The following is a 26974-nucleotide window of genomic DNA, read 5'->3' on the forward strand; positions in this document are numbered from 1 at the left end:
GCTGTTGTCGTGTCCGAGTAAACAGCCGAAAATGAAAGAAAGACTTTGAAAAAGATGATGACACGAATGTACAGTACATGTTTATAGTATTGTATATTAAAGGCAAGCACAAACATAAATCAGAGACACACATGGCAAATTGTACATTGACATGAGCTCCGAGCCACTAATAGGTAATGTTCACAAACAAGGTCACAGCACTAAATACTTCTCTGGCATGCGTAAAAAAGTGTTATTGCAGATGTGTATGTGTAAAAGCGGATTTTACAGAAAAAAATCCTATTTTTGGCTACATTGTTGTTGTGTAAACATAGCCGATTAACAAATCTGCAGCAACTGCGCAATGCAGTCCTGTAAATATGCAGAAAAATGTAGAATTTTTCAAGTAGCTTGTTAAATCTATGCCATAAATAACCAAGGCAGTTCAGAAGTCAAAACGTACATTAAAGATGTAATGCTAAAATGGACTTAATATTGGTAAACAATAGTATGTATGAAAGAAACTCAAGACCACGGTATACTTCAAACAAACAAACAAAAAAAAAACGCTGAAATGTCATTTCCAAAATCCAGCTGAAACGAAGTCCTTTTTGAGTTTGTTTTCCGCAGTTCACATGGAGAGAAATTTTAAAGACTCAAAAAGGGTCCACTTTGTCACGTCATATATTTTCTGAGTTTCCACACACTGGTGGTTCCATTCTGTGTCTGTCGACAGCAAATAGACAACATTGTAAAGATGGGAGATACCATGGTGGCACTTCTTTTGAAGACGGCTGTTTACCAGATGTTTATGAAACTGTTCTTCTTCCCTCAGCTCCATTGTTGTGTTTAATGGTACATGCGAGCCACATTTGCAACCCCGCCTACTGCAGCGTGGGGGTGTTGGAAGGTTCTAAAACAGCGTACTGTCATTCAGCCTTTTCAAACTTCTTTTTGACCTCAAGCGAAGCATAAAAAAGAACCTTACGTGAAGAACACAGGGGCCTTCAATCACAGCTTAAACTGACCAAAATGAGATACAATCCAGAATTAAAGGTCAGATTTTGCATTATTCTTTTAAAGATGGGACTTTTAAGGGATGGGACACACTAAGCTGACGGTGAGTCGTTGAGCTTCATCGGTCAGGCTAGTTGGTTTGGTATATTCCACATGTAGCCACTCGTCAGGTTAAGGCTGAATTATACTTCTTCATTGAGAGATTGCCATTACCATTGATTGATAACCCCAGCAGTGCATTTATATTTCTGCATTCTATTTGTGTTGCTCTGCAATAACTTCTGAAACACTGGCTGGCAGCGGGTTTGTATGTTGACCAGTGTAGAGTTTTTTGCAGGTGTTTTACATGGGAAATACCTGTAATGCTACCTTAATATACAAGTAGTTAAAACTGACTCATTCAGAGGTGAGAGTCGGCAGATATGCTGCAACTTTAGTTATAAAAAAAAAAAAAACACCACACAAAAGTTTCCATCTGAAGGTCCTCCACGGCCCTAGACACTTGTTAAATACTCGCACCAATGGGCTCACACCTCCCCATAATTGTCAAAGCTGCCCACACTTGTCAATGTTACCAGGCCAACCAATCACAGAGCTTGCACTACGCATCATCAAACATGTAGTTGCATTTTTGAGAGGTGCGCATCATCATTGGCTTCAACCATGACAAGGGGTATGAAGGCTGTGGCGGACCATTTGAAACAGAAGTATAAATCAGCCTTTAACATCAGAGCTCATTGGCCCGATTTAGCATGCAGAATAGGTGTTGGACGTAGGATGAAGAGAGCGCTCTAATTGGTTATTAAATCTAAACTTTGATGGACATTCTTAACGGGTTACCAATCAGGAGCTTGCTCTAGTGAGTATGACCAAACACCTACTGTTGTTGACCCAAGGGGAAATCCTCCTGCGGACACAAGACTCGGCTCATCAAAGTGAGCCGACAACAGCTGTCAACATCAGCTCATCAAATTGAGACCAGCTCATTCGGCGGTATCCCTGAAAGCTTCCATCATCCAGGTACAGTTGGATGCTCCTCTGAAGGATCTTATGGACCCAGATACAGTGCTGAACAAATTTACACTGTTTTTAACCTTCCTAAAGCGCATAATTCTGAACTTTGATGGACATTCGCGACGCATTAACCAATCAAAACCAATAAACCGTTAACCAATCAGTAGCTTGCTCTAGAGGTTATGACTAAGCGCCAGTTGTTGGTGACCCAAGTGAAAATCCTCCTACCAACATAGGACAACAGCTTATCAAATTGCGATCAGCTCAGTCAGAGGTACCTCTGAAAGCATCCGTCATCTAGGTACAGCTGGGTGCTCCTCTAAATGATCTGATGGACCCAGATACGGCGCTGAACAATTCTACACTGTTTTTTAGTCTTGCTAAAAGAACATAAATCTGAACTTTGATGGACATTCCCAATGCGTTAACCAATCAAAACCAACAAACCGTTAACCAATCGGGAGCTTGCTCTAGAGATTATGACCAAGCACCTGTTGTTGGTGACCCAAGGGGAAAATCCTCCTTTCAACAGAAGACAACAGCTCATCAAATTGGGACTGGCTGAGCTGGAGACAACTCTGAAAGCTTCCATCATCCAGGTACAGCTGGATACTCCTCTGAAGGGTCTGATGGACTCAATTCAGCACTGAACAAATCAACGCTGTTTTTAGCCTTCATAAAGCACATAAATCTGAACTTTGATGGACAATCGTGACGTGTTAGCCAATCAAAACCAATAAAGTGTTAACCAACCAGGAGCTTGCTCTAGTGATTATGATCAAGCGCCTGCTGTTAGTGACCCAAGAGGAAATCCTCCTGCCAACACAAGACAACAGCTCATCAAATTGGGATCAGCTCAGTCAGAGGTACCTCTGAAAGCTTCCATTATCCAGGTACAGCTGAATACTCCCCTGAAGGATCTGATGGACACAGATATGGCACAGAACAAATCTACGCTGTTTTTAGCCTTCCTAAAGCACATAAATCTGAACTTTGATGGACATTTGCGACACGTTAACTAATCAAAACCAATAAACCGTTAACCAATCAGGAGCTTGCTCTAGTGATTATGACCAAGTGCCTGTTGTTGGGGAACCAAGGGGAAATTCTTCTGCCGACACAGGACAACAGTTTATCAAATTGGGACCAGCTCAGTCAGAGGTACTCTGAAAGCTTCTATTATCCAGATACAGCTAGATGCTCCTCTGAATGATCTGATGGACCCAGGTACAGCACTGAACAAATCTACGTAGTTTTTAGCCTTCCTAAAGCACATAAATCGGATTTTTGATGGACATTCGTGACACGTTACCCAGTCAAAACCAAGAGACCTTAAGAGATTATGACCAAGCATCTGTTGTTGGTGACCCAAAGGGAAATCCTCTTGCAGACACAGCACAACAGCTCAATAAATTGGGATCGGCTCAATCTAAGGTAGCTCTTAAAGCTTCCATCATCCAGGTACACCTTGGTGCTGATCTGAAGGATCTGATGGACCCAGATACGGCGTCAAACAAAAATCTACGTTGTTTTTCAGTCTTCCTAGAGCACATAAAACCTCCACTTTATAAAATCCATGTTGGCCATTTAATAGAAGAGTCACCAGGCAGACAAACTCTCCTCCCATGAAGCAAATCCATGTCTATTGTGACGTGAAATTCATACTCGAATGAAGCGAGTAAACTCAAAATGTTCATGATCTATTCATGCAAGCCGCCTTTTATGTGAACACCCCATTAAGTGGAAATAACTAATACCGCTATCATTCCTGTAGGCTTTCGTTGCTTTAGAGTGTTCACCGGCAGCTATTTGGACCAGACATGATCCAATGAGAGGCAACAACACAGTTGGGGTTTTCACACTGCTGGTCTGTCAAGGACTTAAAACCCAAGCATCCCTAGACCCATCTCGAAAAACACAAATTCAAGGTGAAAAGCTAAACATTTCTCCAGAAATTTCTGGACATAGCTAGATGAAAGCAGAAAGTGAGACAGAAACATAAAGCAGCGAACAATGTCTTCTAGTCTCTCTTTGTAAGGACAAAATAAATAATCCCCTTCGACTCCGTTGCGATTGACGAGCATGCGATAGATCAAAAGGTATCAGATTAAAGGACAAATGCACTCACAACACACATGCTCAGGACTGGCAGAAGGCCAGAGAGGCCCGGTGTGGTGCAGTCATTATATAGCAGGGCGTTATTTTGTGTGTTGGGAAAGGACAGCTGTAGAGTTAAGACAGCTGACAGACAGAGAGTGCAGCGAGCTTTTTAATCTACGCCAGACACTGATTACAGATGCCAGGGGACGGCACTTAATCATTAGCACGCTAGCATTTGATGTAATCAGCTGTCCTCAATACACACAAACACACACGCCACTGAGCCGCGATCGAGCACATAACTTTAACAAGCGGGGACATTACAAAGGATCTTGCGCATTGCTCATAGCTCTATTACACTAATGCAGTTTTTATGTATGTTGGGAGAGGTAACGGTCTAAGCTGACTAATGGGGATCTACTTTACAAGCGTCCATACAGCTAAATCTATTGTCAAAGAGCCTGAGACATTAATAACAAGACACATTGACAAGTTAATAAAACTCCAATGTAATAATGACTTTTCAAAGTTAAGATTAAGCACCTTTCATTTTAAAATGTTATTAGTGTTTTCAGAAATGTAATTGCATATGTTTCTAGTAATTTCTTTGTAATAATTTAAAGCCCAATCCCAATTCTATTTTTGTACCCCTTTCCCGTTGGCCCTTACAAACGAGGGTTAAGGAGAAGGACTTCAAAATTTACCCCTAAGAATTGGGACAGCACTGCAGACCTGCACACATCATCATATGCCATCACGATCACATGCTTCATGTGAGATCAGACGATCGCGACTGCTGTAGTTATTCCAGTCGTGCTATTTTTTGTTATTTATCTTCAGGAAATCACTGAAGGCATATATTATGTTATCATAATAATCTAATGTGACAATAAGATCGTAACTGTACTGTGTATTTACACAGTGGCCATATTCATCCATGTAAACACACAAAAACAACATTAACATTAAAGCACACACTGTAAAAAGCTCATTCTCAGCCACTAGACATTACTGACAGGGTATTCGAGTGTCATCGAGTATGAATGCAGTGGGACTGCTGTACAAGAGTTATTATTAGGGATTATAGATTGCGAAATTTAGCGTTTTTTTTTTTTTTTTAAAACATGACTGTAAAACATGAACGCGGTTATGAATATATTAAAACATGTGTTTGATTGTCGGAAAAATTCGTAATAATGACATAAAAAAATAATCATTTGTGGATCTCCTTACTTCAGGGTTCAGCAATGCTGCCGCTGTGGCTTGTGTATTCTGAGAAATTTTCTTACCCCTTTGTTTCGAGTGTGGTCCTGAAAAATCTTCGTTCGAAGGGCTATTCACCCCAACGCCTTCAAGCTAAAGAGAACTGAGACAGCCCTACCCCTTGGCGTGCACGTGCAAAACAAGGGGTAGGGGTGATATTGTCCGAGGCTCAGACACACTCTCACAGTTCAAAACTAGAAAGACCTATCTTTTTAGTAAAGCACACACTCAATGCATCATATAGCAGTATGATGCATGAATGTGCTCCATGCAGGTTTTCCACATCTCGTTTATATACACTACAAACAGCAGCTACGCTAATTATTGTCTTTATTCTGTGTCTCATCCCGAGGCCCCCAGAGACTATGCAGTCCTACTAATGCGATGCAAGTCCTGTAAAGAGATTATCCCAAGGTTTCCACAATCCTGGACCAGGCCATATCCTGAGCAGCTTTTGAGGTGGTCATTGAGTGGAGAGCATGCGTCTGATTCTTGTGAGATTCCAGGGACAGCTGAGTCTTCACTAAGGTCCAAAGTTCTCCAGCCTCCATTGCCTAGACTGCAGCTCTGCACAGGACGTTTGACCATAGGAGAAATGGTCATGCCCAACTGAGCCTGGTTTCTTTCGAGGTTTTTTATCCTTCACTTTCGTCAATTGGTGAAGTTTTTTCCTCGCCTCTGTCGCCACTGGCTTGCATAATTCGGGACTTGTAGAGCAGGAATACTCTTCAGTGTTTGGACTCTCAGCATGGAATATTAACCACACTGAACTGAAATAAACTGAACTTAAACTCTGAAAATTGATCTGACACTGTTTCAACTCACTATAATCTTCTATGTGAAGCTGCTTTGACACAATCTACATTGTAAAAGCGCTATAGAAATAAAGATGAATTGAATTAAACTAGATGAGCAATGAAGAATCTGTGGGCAACTACAGTCTGACTAACCCAGACTGGACTTCACGCATGGGTATTCTTGTAGAATTTACGACAGCATTTGCAGATGAAAGCATCTTACGTTTAGAGTACTTTGTGATAATGCACTAAACCTGTTTCTACCTGCAAATACAGTTTAACCAAGCATTCCGCAACCACTGAAGTGGGTCATTGTGAAATTCGAGCGATTTCTCTTTACGCATTCAATGTTGGGAGAATGTAAAGTGTTAAGCAACGCAGCGTCTGCCATGCTTTAATGACAGAGCAGTGAGTTTCCGCTCGCCTCATGGCCTGCAGCATTAAGCCCTAATGATTTCTAATGGCAGAGGGAGTGAACGCCGGAAACAAGACCGGAAGCACAAGTGGCCGAGTTTGAGAAAGATGGGAGGATGTGTGCTTGACTGTCTAATCTCGTCGGGTGTTTTAACAACCACTGTCCTGCACCAGAACGTGGCCATTATGGAATTAGCCAAACGTGGGTGCACACATACACACACACACACACACACATAGCCCCCCGGGTGTTTCTATAACAGTGGGTAATTAGCGCTCCTCACGTCAGGCATGTAAGATGCTAATAATACGCTTACATTGTTAGGTCAAGTGAACCGCCAGCGGGTGCGAAGGGAAACTCATTTAGACATTGTGAAGGGATGTGTGTGCGTGTTAAAGGTGGTCTGCGTTAAAATGCCAAAAACAAAGGTCACCTGGTAAACCTGTCCTGAGGGGGCGCATTTCTGCCGTCAAGAGGTCAGAAACATTTATATAAGTGGTGAAAGTTTAGTCTTGGTTTTGTTTGTCACCTGCAGAATTCGCACAATTTGGCCACTTGGGGTAATTGGTTTTGGGGGTTTGTGATTTTTTTTTTTAGTGGGGGGTTGAAATGTTTTGAAGGCGAAGCTTGATGGATGTTTATGAGCATATTTAAAGGTCCAGTAAAATGTAAATAATGTTTTGTAGATGTTGGTATCATTATGTTAGTCTTCTATGGAACAAAATCAATGCCAAAAGTATTGAAATGTAAAGCTTATCGAATAGCACAAACTGAAAAAAGTAATACATTAAATTAACAACTGCATGCATTTTAATGACTTGGATAGCCAGGGTTTGTAATTTTAGGTCCTGAAATTTAACAAAGCTGTTTATTTAAGCTGTGAATATCTCAACTAAAACTATTTCAAACACGTTTTCATACTTAAAAATTCAATAATTCTTCTTCAATTTCCAGATTCCATGTATGTTATTCAAATGACAATTTTCAATTCACTTCATTTCAGGTCAAAAATTTGCTTCCATAAAAACAATAGATTCAATTCGGCTGTTAAAATGTGTCTGACAATATTAAATGTTACTTTTGTGCAGTTATTAGTATTTTTCATTACTTATTTACTGGTTTAAACATCTTTAATTGGTCCACTTGCTAGTGAAAAAGCAGCTGGAGATTGTCAGACTGCAATCTATTGCTTTTCCTGTGGTACACGGATGTAATGGCAAATTTTAAGTCAAATTTAATCCACTGAATTTTGGGAAGCAAATTTTTTAACTGAAATAAAATGAACTGAAAATTAACTTTTGAACGTTATGCTTCATATTTTTCACCAGTATTGAATGTTTTGTGAGTGAAATCTGAAGATTGAATAATTATTGAATATTTAAGTATGAAAACGTGTTTGAAATATTTTTAGTTGGGATATTCACAGCATAAATGAACAGCTGTATTAAATTTCAGGACCTAAAATTCCAAACCTTGGCAATCCAAGTCATTAAAATGCAAGCAGTTGTTAATTCAATGTATTTTTTTTTTCAGTTTTTTGCTATTAAATAAGCTTTTTAATTCAATACTTTTGGCATTGATTTTATTCCATAGTCTTCAAGGATATCTATAAGCTAGTGTGGTAGAAAACAATGACAAAATTAATATTTAGAAGGTATAAAACTGATATTAACACATAAAGCTTGTAGTTTATCACTTCTGCCTTAATGGATCAATGGTTTTATTCACGTCATCTCATACTTCTCATACATCTCATACAATCCAATGCTCTCTAGTATCTGACAGGCCCTACCCTCTTCAAGACCCTTCTCATTTTCTCATTTGCTTTTTATTTGATGTGCATGAGCTCAACAACTCTCACTGGCAGAGTTGTGAGAAAACAAAACGCTATTGGTAGTTTTTAAAAAGGGAAGGAGCAACTGTGTGCCATGGCTCCTGATGACAGGTAGGGTCAGGTGATGCATTTCGTTGATAGATATTGGTGATCGCGTCACCAGCTCTCGTGCTTTCTTCATAAAATGCGATCAGACTACAATCAGTCGCATTTGCGCAGAGAACTGTTTGAGCAGGCTGTGGATTGAAGCTATTAATATTAATTGAAGCTATGTCACACCCTCTCATTGTTTTTCAGTAAATAAACCAGTACTTTAAGAAGAAAACAAATATCAAATAAGTCTGATATTTGTGATAAGTGATATTTATAATATAATATAAGTGATATTTATAAGAAATCACTAATTTCTGACTAATTTACAGTATATGTATTAGCAGTAGAACTTTGGTGTTCACACAACATGCCTTTTACCTTTTAAGTCAGGGGTTCCTTGCACAAGAATGATAATATTTGGCATTCCAATCAGATTGAATAAAGATTGAGCTAATGATAATAACTCTTCCTGTCTCTTCTGATTGTTCAGTTTAGGCTGACCACCAGCAGAGTTGTTTCTAAAGTGTATTTCAGCAGGCCATTTATTGGATCTCATTGGATCTCATGGCTTTACTTCTCTGATCAGCTTTTTAAGCTGTTATATGGGCAGGTGTGTGTGTCTCTCCAAATCATCTCCAATAAATCAAATTGATCACAGGCTTACTCCAATTATTACATAGAAACATCCCTAAGATTATCTAGAAAATGAAATGCACCTGAGCTGTGTCAAAGGGTCTGAATATTGATGTCAATATGAAATTGAGGCATTTTTTTTCTTTACATGAACAAAACGTTAAAAATAAACGCACTCAAGTCGAAATCAGCCATGGCTCCTGACGACTGGTGGGATCAGGTGAAATTTTTTTAATAGATATTGATGTTGATGGATGATTATGTCACCAGCTCTCCTGCTTTTAATCATAAAAAGTGATTAGACTACAGTCAGTCGCATATGCACCAAGAACTGTTGGACCAGGTTGTGGATTTAAGCTATTAATATTGTGAATAATGTTACATTTCTTACACGGACCGATCATTTCTGTTCACAAGACAGTAGTGGGAATAGGTACTTAGGGCCAGGACACACAAAGTTGACACCAAACAACTAGCACCAGCAAAACAAAACTGTGCACTGAATCGCATCTGAACCAAAAAGCTGTGTGTGAACACAAAACGAACGAAAGCTGATCCGTCATCCAGGCTCAGCTTCTGAAGAGTTGATGAATTCACAGAGCTGGGTGCATCTCTTAAGAATCTAATGGACTCAGACACAACGCTGAAAGAAATTTATGCCATTTTCAGCCTTCCTAAAGCACAGAGGACAGCTATTCTCTCAATATAATCTGAATGAATCTGAATGTAAGTGAAATTGACGCACAAATGCAGCAAATTTTACGCATGAATGAAACTAAATTGACCCGAGATTGAAGCAAATCTGATGCGTGAATAAAGTGAAATTGACGTGCAAAAAAAGAAAATTTTATGTGCGAATGAAGAGAAAACTGATACACAAATGAAGCAAATGTGATGTGTGAATGAAGTGAAATCGATGCACAAATTAAGCTAATTTGACGCATAAATGAAATGAACTTGATGCGTGAATGAAGCAAATCTGAGGCACGAATGAAGTGAAATTGATGAGCGAATAAAGCAAATTTGACAAACGAATGAAGTGAAATTGACGCACAAATTAAGAAAATTTGATGCACAAATGAAGCAAAACTGGCACGCAATTTAATAAAATTTGATACATGAAGCGAAATTGATGCGCAAATGAACAAATTGGACGCACGAATGAAACTAAATTGAAGCGCGAATTAAGCAAATTTGACGCATGAATGAAACGAAATTGACGCGCAAATGAAGCGAAACTGAAACAAAATAATCAAATTTGATACATAAAGCGAAAATGATGCACAAATAAACAAATTTGATGCACGAATGAAGCAAAACTGAAGCAAACTGGATGCACGAATAAAAGTAAATTGACATTAAAAGCAAATTTGACGCACAAATTAAACGAAATTGATGCGCAAACGAAGTGAAACAGACATGCAAAAATATAAAATTTGATACATAATGTGAAACCGATGCCTAAATAAACAAATTTGATGCACAAATGAAGCAAAATTGACGTGTGAAAGAAGAAAATTATACGCACAACTTAAACAAAATTGACATGTAAATTAAGCAAATTTGATGCATGAATGAAGCAAAATCAACCCGTGAGAAAAGCTAATTTAATGCACAAATAAAATTAAATTGACGAGTTAATGCAGCAAATCTGATGTGCGAATTAAGTGAAATTGATGCGCAAATGAAGCCAAATTTAAGTGCGAATGAGGCCAGCACACTCAAAATGTTGAACTGCCCATAATAAACCATATCGTTTGCAAATATTCGAGAAATTAAGTGAAATTACACATGGCCTTAGTGTGCTCCTTCTTGACTTCAATTATTCACTTGCTACGTGACAACTGCGTCACACTCACGATTTGATTTGTTGAATAACCAATCAAATCGCTCTTTTCAGCCAATGGCCAACACGATTTTACATGCTGAATCAGTCCAATGAGTTCTTATTAACCTGATGAGAGGCAACGAGTGGAACATACCAAACCAACTAGCTGGACCGACAAAGCCCAATGGCCAACCATCGACTTGATGTGTACCAAAAGTGTTGCCAAATAAAAAAAAATCCCGTTTTGTATTTAAATGCTTATAAAATTATTATCAATTATTTCAAGGGGATACTAATGATGGATTAATGGTATATTAATTTCTGAGTTTAGAAACAAATGTGAACAAACGCCTTAATCAGATTTTTTTTTTTTGCTTCTGGAAGCCAACCGTAGAGTATAATTTCTCTTTTAAGTAAGGACTGCTCCAGCGTTGCATCTGGATGACTGCTACCTCTCTAGAATCCTTTGAAAACCTCACCATAGTGTTCGAGCTCTTGTGTCTTTCTGATTCAGCACCACAATTACATCGCAAAAAAAAAAAAAAAAATGACATCAAAGACAATCCAAACCCACACAACTGCATTTGCACCGGTCAAATGAGGGGGGGGGACTGTGATTAGAAGAAAGTCTGGCGAACGCATACAGATTCCCAACATCGGTCACCCTGGCAGAAGGCCGTGGCTTTTAGAGTAGTTTGTTGTTTTAAAGCAGACCACAAATGACCCTTCAAATTGGACGTTTTGGGATTGTTGCCACCAGCAGCTAGTTAAGAGCGCTTCCCCGTTTTTCTTTGCATGGGAAAATACGATGGCCCTTTTCCATGACCTAAAAGCAAACCTTTGAACGTCAAGATGTTTCTTTCTAATACGCTCGATTATTAAAAGTATATTAAGTGCGTTCGCTCCAAAAAAAGACACTGGAATAATGGCTCTGGGATCGTCGTGTCCTCTTAAGACTGGGCGGTTTTCAGCTAATCACAGCTGGGGTTTTTGAATTCTGTTGCGCACATTTATCTTTAGGGGTACTGCTGGTCTAATTCGCGTTTCGCTTTTGGCGGCGTTGGCTGATCGTAAACAAAGACAGGCTGTCTCATTATCCCGTGGTTTTTCTCTGTGAAGCTGCCATGGCGTCGGCGTTCTAACCTGCACCTGGACGTTTGGTAAGAATTACCTCTGGCATCCAAGGTAGACCTTGGCTTTTGGTTGGCATGGTCTGGCAATTTGGGATGGGAACTGAATACCAAAACCTGAAACCCAGACGGCTCCTTCAGCTCACGCAGACCCAAATAAATTCACTCTTTAGCGGATCTGGGCAGGTATATATATATATAGCTGAAGTCTGAATTATTAGCTCTCCTAAATTATTAGCCCCTCTGTACATTTATGAGAGTGTATATAAACCTAATAGTTTTATTAACTCATTTCTAACAACTGATTTCTTTTATTTTTGCAGTGATGACAGTATATAATATTTGACTATAGATTTTTCAAGATAATAGTTTTCAGCTTAGAGTGATATTTAAAGGCTTAACTAGATTAATTAGGTTAAGTTAGGGAAAATAGACAAGTTATTGTATAACGATGGTTTGTTCTGAAGACTATCAAAAACAATAGTGCTTAAAGAGGCTAATAATTTTGACCTTAAAATGGCTTTTAAAAAATTAAACACTGCTTTTATTCTAGCCAAAATAAAACAAATACAACTTTCTCCAGAAGAAAAAAATATTATCAGACATACTGTGAAAATTGACTTGCTCTGTTAAACATAATTCAGGAAATATTTAAAAAAGACATTTCCAGGAAGGCGAATAATTTTGACTTCACCTGTATATATAAAAATGATAATTTTTTATGAGAAAAATCAATGTCATGTGATTGACACAGACACAAACATATTCATGATAACCCATCAAAATAAAAGTCTGACTCTATTAGTAGAAAGTGTGTGGTAAGTCCTTCACTAATTTACAATTTACATTTTAAAGTATTAATTGATTAAATAATTAATATTACAATTATTTTAGTTTATTTACAACAATAAATAGAACTTTAGAAAAAAATATGAATTTATAATAAATGTAATAAATATAAATAAATTTAGCATGACTCAGTTTTGTTTTAACAAACAAGTTGCAAAATTGTAAAAATGTGATAGTAAAACAAAAAAGAAGAGGTTTTATTAATTTAACTAGGCAAGCTTTCTGTTATTAATTACATTTTGATGGAAATAAAATTTTACACATGGATGTTTTTTCAATCATTTAATCATTTTTTAAACATTTAATCATTATTTTTTGTTGATCAAATTGTGTTAATTTATTGAGTAGCTCTTATGATATAATATTACCACAAGATAAGATTTTTACAAACTTTTTTTCACAGAGTAATAAAAAAATGTAACTGCAAAAGTTGCTAAATTCTTTACAATTAATTGTAAAACGAAAAAAAAAATGAAGAGGTTTTATTAATTTAATTAGATAAGCTTTCTGGTTATTAATGATATTTTTATAGAATTAAATATTTGTATAGAATTAAATAATTAAATAATTAAAATATTAAATACAAGGATATTTTAGCCATCACATTATGTCAATTTATTAAGCAGCTCTAGTCTAGTGTATTATGATATACCATTACTGACATTTAAATTGCATTATAAATTTGACATGACGCAGTTATTAAATTTTGGTCAAACACTTTTTAACCATTTCAATGTGGTCATGTCATTGGGCCATAAACATTTCCTACATCATAACTATAACGAGGCAATTCAAACATAACTTAATATTAAAACAGCTGTCCTAACATTATTTATTAATATGTGGCTCTTTTGTGGATTCTTGGAAGCTATAAAAATTAAAAATGTAAAACAGGATCATTGTTTTTGTTTAAATCCCCCAAAATGGTCTATATCTTTCCTGAAGTTTTTCTAACTTTGCTCAAAATGCATGTGAGGTAAATAATGAACCTGAGTTTGGGGCTTCCCTGATGTCCCTGCTTTCTTGTCTGGAGAGCCATTCTGCTTATCCGCACTTTTCTTCTTCTCTGGAGTCTGGAAAAAAGAAAAAGGTCCAAAGACAGACATTGCAAAGTCAGACTAATGTGAGCAGAGAAAATATTGAACTAGCTCCGGTCAGCTGTCATGCTCAGTGGTGGAATCATAACAACAGATCATGTTTGTGAGCTGACTGAATCTGACATCTTTGCTCTTCACTCATGTAACACAATACACTTCTCGGATGTTTTTTTTTCTGTCAAAGCGCAGCGATAAGAGAATAAAAAGCACAGCTTGTCTGGTCACGGTCTGAAGAGACTGCAGGACACTGTTATTGCTCTACACTATACCTGACAAAAGTCTTGTCGCCTATCTAAGTTCTAGAAACAACAAATAATAACTTGACTTCCAGTTGATCATTTGGTATCCGAAGTGGCTTATATGAAAGGCAAAGACCTCTAGATTATGTTTATTTTACCAAAATAAAATGGTCATGCCTTGATTTGTAATTATTTATTTAAGACAGTAAGGTCTTAAAGTAAAGTCTTGTTACTTAACAGAAATAATGTCCAGAATAGAATATAAAGTCATGATGCAGTGGAAACAGAATGAATATTGTGGTTTATCTCATGAGCTTGGAGGACTGCATCCATACATCTCTGCAATTCTCAAATAAAGTATTAATAAAGTCATCTGGAATGGCAAAGAAAACATTCGTGCAGGACTCAGAGTTCATCAAGATTCTTTGGATTCAACTTCAATGCCTCCTCCATTTTACCCCAGACATGCTCAATAATGTTCATGTCTGGTGACTGGGCTGGCCAATCCTGGAGCACCTTGACCTTCTTTGCTTTCAGGAGCTTTGATGTGGAGGCTGAAGTATGAGAAAGAGCGCTGTCCTCCTAAGGAATTTGCCCTTTCCTGTGGTTTGTAATGCATTGGGCAGCACAAATGTCTAGCTACTAGAGGCGGTTGATGTTGCCATCCACTTTGCAGATCTCTTGCACATCCCCCATACTGAATATAACCCCAAACCATGATTTTTTTCTTTACCAAACTTGACTGATTTCTGTGAGAATCTTGTGTCCATGCTGGTTCCAATAGGTCTTCTGCAGTATTTGTGAAATCAAGACTAGCAGTCAAGTTATTATCTGTTGCTCTTACAAGCGGGATCAACAACAAGACTTTTGTCAGGTGGTGTATAGCCCAGAGAAAAAGACAAGCAGAAGAATGGATTAATCAAAAAAAATCTGGATAAGAATTTACAACAAGATGTTGTACTACATGTCTACACTGTAAAAATAAATCTGCAAATGAAAAGTTCCTGTATTTTGTGATTCACAAGCGATTTCTGTTTATTTGCTGGCAACTATCTCTCTGCAACTCTCACACGGTCGGCCACTGAAGCTAAGCAGGACTGAGCCTGGTCAGTACCTGGCTGGGTGACCACATGGGAAGGCTAGGTTGCTGCCGGAAGTGTTGTTAGTGAGACCAGCAGGGGGTGCTCAACCTGCGGTCAGTGTGGGTCCTAATGCCTAAGTATAGTGATGGGGACTATATACTGCTCAGTGAGCGCCATCTTTCCGATGAGACATTAAACCAATGTCCTGACTCGTCTAAATGTCTAACAATCCCAGGATGTCCTTCAAAAAAGAGTATGGCTTTGACCAAATTTGCCTACTGGCCTCTGTCCATCATGGCCTCCAAACCGTCCCCATTATCATAATTGCCTTCATTACTCTGTCTTCTCTCCATCAATTCAGCTGGTGTGCAATCTGGCGCAATATGGTTGCCGCCGCATCATCTAGGTGGATGCTGCACACTGGTGGTGGATGAGGAGATTCCACCCAAACAATGTGTAAAGCGCTTTAAGTGTCTAGAAAAGCACTATATAAATGTAAGGAATTGTTATTATTATTGCATTATGGGAGCTTGACCTCTGCTACTATTTAAAATTTCAGTATCAATTAGTACCTAAGTTGTACTGCAAGTACAAATACACCAGCTCAGACAGTAATCGATTGCAGACTCATTTCATTGGCTGATGCTGCTATGACGATCGCCTCAGTCTCAACTTTAGACACGCCCTCTGTCAAGCATTGATGCTGAAGCCTCGTGTGAAACGGGCGTTATTAGACGCTGTGATTTGGAATCCATAGCAGCAATGCATTACTAGTATTTCATTTTAAAGAATATTTATAAATATAAAAATGCATTATCCAGTTATAGTAACTTCTCCATAGTCGCTCAGTTGTCTTACAGTAAAGTGGTTGGTCTGAGAATTCGTCCCACTCTTCCTCTATTAATGGGACGGCTGGTTTAAAAGTATTTGTTAAATTACAGTGTTGCGTGTTAATATGGGCCAAAATCTCTGAGAAACATCTCCAACATTGCTGAATCTGTGCCAACAAGAATTTAGGACTTTCTCGTAGTCCATCCCGATACTAGTAAGGTTTACTTCACAACATGAGTTTAACACATGTAATTTGAACACTAGCACAATTTAAATGGATAATTCACGCAATAAATTGACATTTTCTTACTATTTACACAGCCTTGAGTTGTTCCAAACCTTTATGAGTTTCTTTATTCTGTTGAACAAAAAAAGTAGGGAAAGTAGGGAAAACAAATATCGTGGCAGTCAATGGTAACAGGTTCCCAACATTTATCAAAATATATTTCAAAGAAAGAAAGTCAAGTAGGTTTGCGATAAGTAAGTAAATTCTGACTGAATTTTCAGTTTTGGATGAAGAGCCAGATAAACGGTGCTGTAAATGGAAATACAGTACTCTTGTTGATTTACAGTAAGTGAACCACTGCCAATAGGTTACTGTAGATTCTAACTGAAAACTGTTAACAGTGTATGCTTCCAAAACTGAACAGGCAACAAATAATCAAATTAAATATCTGATGGAAAAGGTTAAAGGAGGAGAGATTGAAATACTGCAATAATAGAAGAAAGCATCGAGGACTAAGGGATCAGAGGAGATGTGGAGTGTGTGACAGAAGTGTTCATCAGTTGTCTCCCCTCTGGCAGGAATCAGTCCTCACAGAGCAGGTATGCACCCGCTTTGATCTCCAAACACACACACACACACACACACACACGCTCTCTCATACATTTAAACACACATGCACACAGCAGGACTATTAGGTTTTATTATGCTCATCAATTTTGATTCAGCTCTAGTGAGTTAAAATGGTGGAGAAATAGTTTCGATTTGTATTCTAACTGCTGTTAAGTTCTTAGACTAAACATTTAGTTTTACATTTTTGAAAATTCTGTTATGCACACCAAGACTGCATTTCCTGAAGAGCCCCTATTATGGGTTTTTGAGAATGACCTTCCTTGTAGTGTGTTACACAGCTCTAAGTGAAGTGAAATATCCAGCTTAAATCTGAAAGTGCACAGTGTTTAAAACTATTGATTCATCTATAAAAGAGTCGACTCATAGATGGCGAGTCACGCACCAAGCGACCTGGGGCCTCATGTATCAACGCTGTGTACGCACAATAACTTTGCATACACCATGTTTTACGTTCAGAATCGCTCACGTTTGGATTTACTAATGATGAACTGATCGTGGGAAAGTGCGCAGCTCCACGCCAGCTTTGTGCGAGTCTGTTTTATTTCCATTGGCGACTCCTAGAGGCAGTTATGTTAAATTGCACTTTACAAAGTGTCTTTGAGCCTTGCAATGGCGTCTGTATGAGACGGGTTCTTCTAGCAGGTATATAAGGTTTCCATACCATACAGTTGACCAGCCAAACATTAAAGCGCAATTTGCAGCGGTCGCCTGTTTTCCCAATGTAATGGGAGCGATCTACCGCACACACGTTGCTATAAAGGCACCATCTGAAGATGAACTTGCATGCGTGAATCAGAAACATTTCCATTCAACAAATTTGCAAATAAAATATGATGCACAGACTTATTGATTATTCCTACTTGTCTTTCTCATGAAAAATAGTTGGCAAAATCTGATATGTAGCGGGGGAAAAAAAGAAGAATGAGTTCATTAGACACTGGATTCGAACCGAGTTCATGCTCGAACGTGTCAAAACATGTTGCCATGCGTTTTACGAGCTGCGCCACTGAGACTGATATGGGTACCACAACATTTTACACCTATAAATCACACTATTTCTTTTTTTAATTCACTCAGTGCGATGTTCAGACCCAACTGTGTTAACCGCATCAGCTAAACTCTCCCCACTCTATTTTTTTTTTGTTGTTAATTCCGGAGGACAAACTTGCAAATAACACAGTTTTCCTCCGGTCTACCTCCGAAAGCAGCACCTTCAATTCACATTCTGTTCAAAGTTTCTCTTTTTGCTTGCTTTTGCCTTTGCTTTTTTCTTGGGTTTTGCCAAAGTAGAGTCATTGGCATATTCATACGGGGGAGGAGGCAGAGAGGGGTTTTGTGCTCGTGCATGTTGCGCTCAGTTTCACATTCATTCGGATGTACAAAAGAATATGTGTGAGATTCGGCGTACGCAGTGTTTCATACATCTGAATTTCTTTCTGCGTACGCACATTTACAGCTTTAAGCGTACGTAATGTTTTAGTATGATTTCCATGCAAGTCTTCTTACTTGGCAGTATTTCCGGTTTCGACCGAATGAGAAAGGAGAAGTGGTAAATACGAACTAGAGGTCTGCATACCTGCTGCTATACCGCTGGAGCCACAGGACCCGACCCATTTTTTGCGGTGCGGGAATAAGTCTGTAACTCTGGTGTAATTAAAACGGGAACGGGCGCTTGGATGCTGTTTAAGTGTGTTTGTGTGGCGTGAGTGTGTGAATGAGAGAGAGCGTGATGCTGTGTGACGATATCAAAATTTGGATACCGCCCAAGCTTATTGTGCGCTCTCAAATATACGCTGCTGAAGTGCTATTTAGCGTGGTTATGTAACCAGTATGTCTCTAACATTTATTAGATTTGTTAGGAATATTTATGAATGTCTCCAATAGACCTACAAAGTGGCATTAATGCATCCTGAAGTAAAGTGAAACGGCTATAAACTCCAGCAAGATAAAGTCATTGTATGCAGAACCACAGACTTGCACCTTTCAGTCAGTCAGTCACCTTATAAAAACAATGCACAGCACTACTACGATTACAAAAAAGTTTGCGCTGTTATAATTTACTTACCTTTTAATGCGTTCTGGTGCAATTACACCTCGCTATTAAAACAACAACAACAACAATGACTGAATGTTTTGAATGAGAAGCTGTAATGTAGCTGTGGTGGTATGAATGAATGTAGGCGGAAACCATGCTATACCAATGTTGGGGACTCGGGGGTTTCACAGACCGTATCAAAATGCTGAGGACCAGCATTTATCCGGGATAATTAACAAAAAGGGGCTGGTGTCTTAAGATGGGCCTGAAATACAGGAGATCCCAGGAAAAACAGGAGTGTTGGCAGGTATGTCCACACATGCACTCTGCACTCTGACTACTTCAATATTGTTATTAAGCCGTGCTGACCATTTCACTCTGTCTCACGCAAAACGCAGTCGACCAGTCGCAACAGGCTGACGTCAGCCCAATCAGCGCAGATTAGTTTCACGCTGAGCAGGGATTCGGGAACAAATGAATCGCTGAACAAAAAATATGGGAGTCACTGGGATAATTAGGTAAAAATAAATGCATATAAGACAATGAAAATGTTTTTGACCTAGCATGCATATCAGCCTGTTGTTGGAGACACTTAAACCAAAATATGACCATTTTTAATGTATAATAGGGGCTCTTTAAGTGATTTGTTTGCCTGATAATGCCACATCAGCAGCTTACATATACAGTTGAAGTCAAAATGATTCGACCTCCTGTGAAGTTTTTTTTCTTATTAAATGTTTCCCAAATGATGTTTAACAGAGCAAGTATTTCCTATAATATTATTTCTTCTGGAGAAAGACCAAATTGTTTTATTTTGGATAAAGTAAAAGCAGCTTTATTAAAAGTGCTATTTTAAGGTCAATATTATTAGCCCTTTTAAGCTATTTTTATCATGTACAGAACAAACCATCATTATACAATGATTTGCCTAATTACCCTAACTTGCCTAATTAACCTAGTAAAGTCTTTAAATGTCACTTTAAGCTGAATACTATCTTGAAAAATATCTAGTAAATTATTATGTACTGTCATCATGGCAGAGATAAAATAAATCAGTTATTAGAAATGAGTTACTAAAACTATTTTGTTTAGAAATGTGTTAAAAAAAAAAACTCTCCGTTAAACAGAAATTGGGAGAAAAAAATATACAGGGGGGCTAATAATTCTGACTTCAACTATGTGTGACACGTTGCTAAAAACATTATTACACATATATTAAACTAGAGTAAAAATTGCTTATTTTTGCATTGTTTAGAGCAAAATGATCATTACATTACATTCCACATAGAGAGAGAAAGCAAGTATGAACAGACATGAGAAATGGATATGAACAAGATGATAAAGATGGCACCAAAAGACACTTTAGTTATTAAAATGTGAAGGAAAGAATATAAAGTGCTCTCGAAGCTGATGGGGTGAATACAGGTGCTGAAAGATTCTGAGTCTCTCTCAGGAAGAGACTGGCACCTGCTGGTCACTCTGGTGTTCACTTCGGAACACAGTGGGAACATGGCGAAATGTAACATGCAATGTGAACATGTTTCAAAGTATGGAGAAAAGAAGATTTTTATCAAATAAAAACAGAAAATAAAAAAACCTGGAGTTATCCTGAAAAACTCAGCTTTGCATCACAAATGTTTTGCATCTTAGAATATATTAGGAAAATATAATTTAGTTTATTAACAGTTTTTAACAGTAATTACTATTACTAACTAATAATACACAGTAATATTAATAAACTGTTATGTTTTACAATATCACACAATTGCTGTCTTGGAAAACTCTAAAAATGTAGAAAAAAAATTAATACAGTAATTCCAATATTGTGAAATATCATTACTGTTAATCACTATTATTTTAAAAGTTAAAATATATATTTTTATTTAATATAATCCTGTTCTTTATATATATAGCATAAGTACCAAACTTCTTTTTCCAAATATTCTAAACAAAAAAAGCAGGAAAACTTACTTTTTGAGTGGATTTGACAGGGCTCTTTACAGCAGGCTTTTCTTGTTTGTCATCATCCCTAAAGATAGATAAAATTAATTTCAACATCTGAACATTTGAAGTGGATCTTAACATTTGAAGTGGATAAAATAAAGATTTTAAAAAATTGTCCCAAGACAAGAATGGGTGTTGTTGGTAGCTTCAAATGTTGACAACTGTGTATATATATATATATATATATATATATATATATATATATATATATATATATATATATATATATATATATATATATATACATATATATATGTGTGTGTGTGTGTGTGTGTGCATGTGTGTGTATGTATGCAAAAAACGATGCTAGAGTTTGAGATTCTTTAAAAAAAAAAAAAGTGTCATTGTGCAAGCAGCAGCAGTTGCCGCTTTCACTTTAACCATTCTTTGAAAAGATTATTAATGGGCTTTTTCCAGAGATGGGTTGCGGCTGGAAGGGCATCCTCTGCGTAAAAACATGCTGGATAAGTTGGCGGTTCATTCCGCTGTCACGACCACGGATTAATAAAGGGACTAAGCCAACAAGAAAATGAATTAATTAATTAATGGGCCTAACATTAACCGTGTGCAGGTGATCATCCTTTCATTATGGCATGTTTTTCACCTGCTTTCTTTTACAGTTATTGTTTTATTAATTATGGTATATTAATCATCCTTTACAATACCATTGCTTTATTAGTAGATTAACTTCCCATTTATTTGTAGTTAACTGGTGTTCTGGGACCTTTAGCCAGTACAGACTACTGTTCATACTTCTAGATACATGACAATAAATATTTTTAAAATGTCAATTGTATTTTTTTAAAGAAAAGTTTTGTTGAATAAAAAGTGTTTGTTTACAGCTATATTTGGCTTGTTTTGAAAATTTCTAATTATTTTAAATTTGTGGATAAGAATTTTTTTTTTTTTGAGTTTTGTTTTTTTTGGTGTAGCCAGATAATAATAAGGTAAATCTGTAGTGTTGATCCCTGTTAAGTCTTGTGAAACAAGAACTATTTGCAATGCAGCACTAAAATCTATTTGCTCATGCTCATTGTACGAGGTCATACACAACACACAAAACGTGAAATAAATAAGGAGTCATGTAGACATAGCACAACTTCTAAATTAAAAAGTTTAGCATGCCAAAATCAAATATATGCATATAAAATGTATTCTCCTTACAACAAAATTGTAGGTCGTGAAAATGGCGAGTGGCTAGTAATGTTGAAAAACTACTAGCCACAGTCACTAATATAAATATAAATATATATATATATATATATATATATATATATATATATATATATATATATATATATATATATATATATATATATATATATATTACTCATAAATTATAAATAAATAAATTCGTATTCATAAATTACCTTTCACGTGAATGTGCAAATTGTATTTCACATTCGCCCTGGATTTGTGATTGTTTATATTTTTGAGACTTTCCAGGCAGCACACAACTCTCACACAGATCACTTTTTAGCAAATCAGATGAGACGTCATTGTTCAACCAATCATACCTCAAAGAGAGCAATGTAATTGAGGTACTCCACTTGGCAAACCATTTATGTAATCAGACTTAATTTAGAAAGGAATAAACACACACACAAATCTAAGTTGATTCACACATGAAAGACGATTTGCCCATTTGATTTGCGTAGTAATGTAAAACAAATTTTAAACATTTACAACTTTTTGTACACTGTTATACATTTTTAATTTGTAATATACATTGTTGACATTTCTAAAATGATTTTTTGAATATACAGTTAAAGTCAGAAATATAAACCCCCTTTTAATTTTAAATTTATTTTTTATATTTCCCAAATGATGTAACATAGCAAGAAAATTTTCACAGTATGTCTGATAATATTTTTTCTTCTAGAAAAATTCTTATTTGTTTTATTTCAGCTAGAATAAAAGCAGTTTTTAATTTTTTAAATACCATTTTTGGGGACACAATTATTAGCCCCTTTAAGCTATTTTTTTTTTCCGATAGTCAACAGAACAAACCATTGTTATACAATAACTTGCCTAATTACCCTATCCTGCCTAACTAACATAATTAACCTAGTTAATCGTAGTTAAACACTTTAAGCTGTATTGAAGTGTCTTAAAAAATATCTAGTCAAATATTATTTACTGCCATCATGGCAAAAATCAAATAAATCAGTTATTATAAATGAGTTATTAAAACTATTATGCTTAGAAATATGTTGACAAAATCTTCTCTCCGTTAAACAGAAATTGAGGAGAAAAAATAAACGAGGGCTAATAATTTAGGGAGGCTAATAATTCTGACTTCAACTGTATAATTTAATTGTATGCATGTAAACTGTTTTTATGATTATATATATTTTGTCATATACTTAAGTATAAATGAACCTTATTGAAGTAGTTCACTGCGTGTAAAAACTTTCAATGAAACACTTTATAACTGAACAAACTTGAGCTCTTACTCTTCTTCATCATCATCATCATCGTCGTCGTCGTCGTCATCATCATCGCTGTCTTCATCCTCATCTGAGTCCATTTTCAGCTTTTTCTAAATAAAAAAAAAGAAAAAAAATACCTCTATTAGAAGCAGAAAATTAGATGATATAATCATATTACATTATATTTAAACTATAGTTATGCAATTATATTACTTATTTTTATATTCCTGGTGTCTCAATTTTATGAAGTAATAAGCAGCAAAAAATAAATAAGCATTGCAGTTATTTTTTGGCCAGTAAATCACATCCTTAAAAAGAAAGTCCCTCAAAATGAAAAATCCTGTCATCATTTACTCACCCTTAACTTGAACGCAAAAGAAGATGTTTTGAAAAATGTTGAAAACCTGTGACCATTGATTTCCATAGTATTTGCTACAACGGAAGTCAATGGTTACTGGATTTTTACATTAAAAAGAAACTCATAAAATGATGAAACCACATGAGGGAGAGTAAACAGTGAGTACATTTTTCATTTTGGGGTGCACTATCCATTTAACCCTAGTAAAACTCACTGGAAGTGACAGCATCTCACGGCTTGCTGCTTTAATAGGAATTCTGGGATCATTTCAACACCCTGACAAATAATTTCAAACAAACTCTCTGTGTATCACATTGACGGCAAGCTGTTGCTTGTCTCAGACACTTATCTAGAGGATTAAGTGTGTATTGAACAATGTGTCTCTTTATTGAGATTCCATGAAAGTCAACAAGGAAACTTTCACACATCTTTTTTAAATGTTTCTGGACATCTTGTTGACACCCTAATTTCTTAAGAACAAATAAAAAGGACAACCAGTTCCTGTTGTAGTTTTTTCCCCTGGTACAAATATCTTAACAATAGTAAACCAAAAAAAAAAGCAACAAACAAATATAAGTCAAAATTATTCATCCTGCTGTGAATTTTTTTTTTTATCTTACTCAAATATTTCCCAAATTATGTATAACAGAGTGATGAATTTCTCACAGTATTTGCACTAATATTTTTTTTCTTCTTGAGAAAGTCTTATTTGTTTTGTTTCAGCTAGAATAAAAGCAGTTTTTAATTTTTGGTTGTTTTTTGCGTTATTTCGAGCAAATTTGTTCTTCTGTTTTGAAACAAATTTTTGAAGCTGCCTCACGGCAATAAGATCCTTGTGTGAATTCCAGCATGTAGAGTGGATGTTTGTACAGGTGAGTACAATGTGACGCGTTTGAGTATGCAGCATTAATTCATGAGAAAGACTTGGTTCAAACCAATCAGTGCGCTCTATTGTGTATGCGGTGCAACTTCATTAATATGCAAGATAGCTTCTAAGACTGTTTTTACCTGTTACAGTGTTCAGAGAAATGCCACGATGTGTTGCCAAATCAAGTGGAAGAAGAAGAATCGTTTGGAGAAACAGGTCATCAGTGTTGTGTTTATTAATGTGCTGCAATGAAGGTTTTGTTTTTATTTCCCCGCTATGAGAGCGCAGCTGGACTCATGTGTGGATTACAGTGCACGCAACAGAAGTACGTTTGTAAGGAACATTTTTACCCGAGAGCTTTTCGCATCTGGAAATGGTGAAATCTGGATTTACCGCTCGTCTCTTTTTAAAAAAAGACATGGTTCCATTTGGTGTTGATTGTCCTGTCTCTAACGTTACAGATTTTTTACATAAGCGATCAGTGGTCTTTGTTTGTTTATTCAGATGGCAAAGTTAGTTCGTATCGTCAGCAGTACTATTTCAGTGTTTAAAGTAAAATAATTTCTAAATAACTAAGTTTAGAGTACGTTAATATTACTACAATATTATGGACTGAAAGATCCACTGTAAATGCTGCTCTCCGAGTGTAAACGTAAACACCGCAATCAAACTATTACCATAGTGTAGGATTTTTGCCACATTTTGTGACAGGGTAGTCTATACACACACAGCTTTCTGGCACCACCTATCGAGTGCAGTGGCGTAGCACAAAATGCGGAGGCCCCCCTGCAGGGATTGCTGACGGGGCCCCCTGATGAAGTGGGGGGGGGATACGTCATACGTCAATTTGCATATCACTGACGTCATCACGTTCTACCTTTTCTGTTTGTTTAACAGCTTATGTTTACTAAAGGGGTATTTATAATTGCACTACACTTTATATATGCATGTTTATTTAACTAAATTTATTGCTGTTTGAATACAGTATGTCATTATAGATGTGTAGTTTATGTGCAGTAATCTCTCATGTGTAATAAACTCAGACAAGTTCAGAAACTGTCACTGTCATCTGTGATTGTGGACAAGAAAAGAATAAACGGTCCAATTAAAATGTTAAAATAAAGGAGAAGCAGATCGTTTAGACTGTACAAGGGAAATACCTTCACACTGCCTGTGCTAAATCATTTGTCGTCGGTACGCAGAGGGGTGATCTGCTCTCGGGCTGCAGGTGGGAGAGGCTGCTGTACGAGGACTGACTGGGCCGCCTGTCAGTGCTGTGAGGCGGGGGAGGGGTTGGCGGCATCACACGTAGCTTGTTGAGAAGAGTAGGGACGGTACAGTATGGACAAATGACAGTCTAAAAAAATCTCCAATAACACACAAAAAAAAGTTGCTACATTTGTCGCTAGGGGGGTCTGAAAAGTCGCTAAATCTAGTGAAAAAATCACTAAGTTGGCAACATTGGCGGCAAGCAATCAGAATGAAGTAGTCCACCGCTTGAGAGGTGTTCAGAGAAAACAGACCAGTGAACTTTGGTTCCGACCACAGTGGTTCCCAAGAGTTTGATTATTGCGGATTTCCGGATTTTCAATTATTGAAAATCGCGACTACGCGGGGCCCATCCACTACGCCACTGATCGAGTGCATCTACGTTAGAAAGAAATGCAGAGTTTTTTTTTTTCTCCCATTCGCCATGCGGTCTCAAACATTCCTTTAAATCTACACTCTTCGAGCAGTTCCTCGTATGCAATATCTTGTTTGTCATGGGGGGCAAGCATGAAATGTTCCTGAATGAAAGTGAAACTATCAAACTGAAGTTCAAGTCCACAAATTAATAGTTTGGCAAATAATTCGATTACTGATGTCCATGTAAACACAGGTTATGGCCCTTTAAATTGGAAGCGGCAATGGAAAGAGATCAGCTGTTGTTTGATGTTTGGAGCGTCATTGTCTGTTTTGTAGTGTCTGACTGTTTAAGCTTGGTATAAATGTTGACTTTGAGTGGGATCTGTTAGACCGATCTGTTGGTAAAAGTTCTGTCGTTTGTAATATTTGAGTTCACGACGGATGTCGTGCGTCATTTTTAGCCTGCTAATGCTCCATTTAAATCTTGCAAAAAGATGACTTACAAACAAGGGTTTACCTGGAACAGCATAGAAAGTCATGTGACATAAATACCTTGCTCGCAGGCTTTTTGATGTTTAGGCACACTAGTTTAGT

At 37.0% G+C, this 26974-nt stretch overlaps 1 protein-coding gene across 2 annotated transcripts in view; it reads right to left on the bottom strand.

Annotated features, from left to right (window-relative positions):
* The window catches only part of npm1b (nucleophosmin 1b), a 52554-nt gene that overhangs the window by 15135 nt on the left and 10445 nt on the right, over positions 1-26974 (bottom strand). The window contains 3 exon segments of one of the 2 annotated variants that reach the window (NM_001166155.1): positions 13942-14025; positions 21064-21121; positions 23556-23638. In NM_001166155.1, coding sequence (NP_001159627.1) covers positions 13942-14025; positions 21064-21121; positions 23556-23638 — 225 coding nt within the window. 2 annotated transcript variants of the gene reach the window in all.

Source organism: Danio rerio, chromosome 14, assembly GCF_049306965.1.
Source record: "Danio rerio strain Tuebingen ecotype United States chromosome 14, GRCz12tu, whole genome shotgun sequence".
Taxonomy (NCBI): domain Eukaryota; kingdom Metazoa; phylum Chordata; class Actinopteri; order Cypriniformes; family Danionidae; genus Danio; species Danio rerio.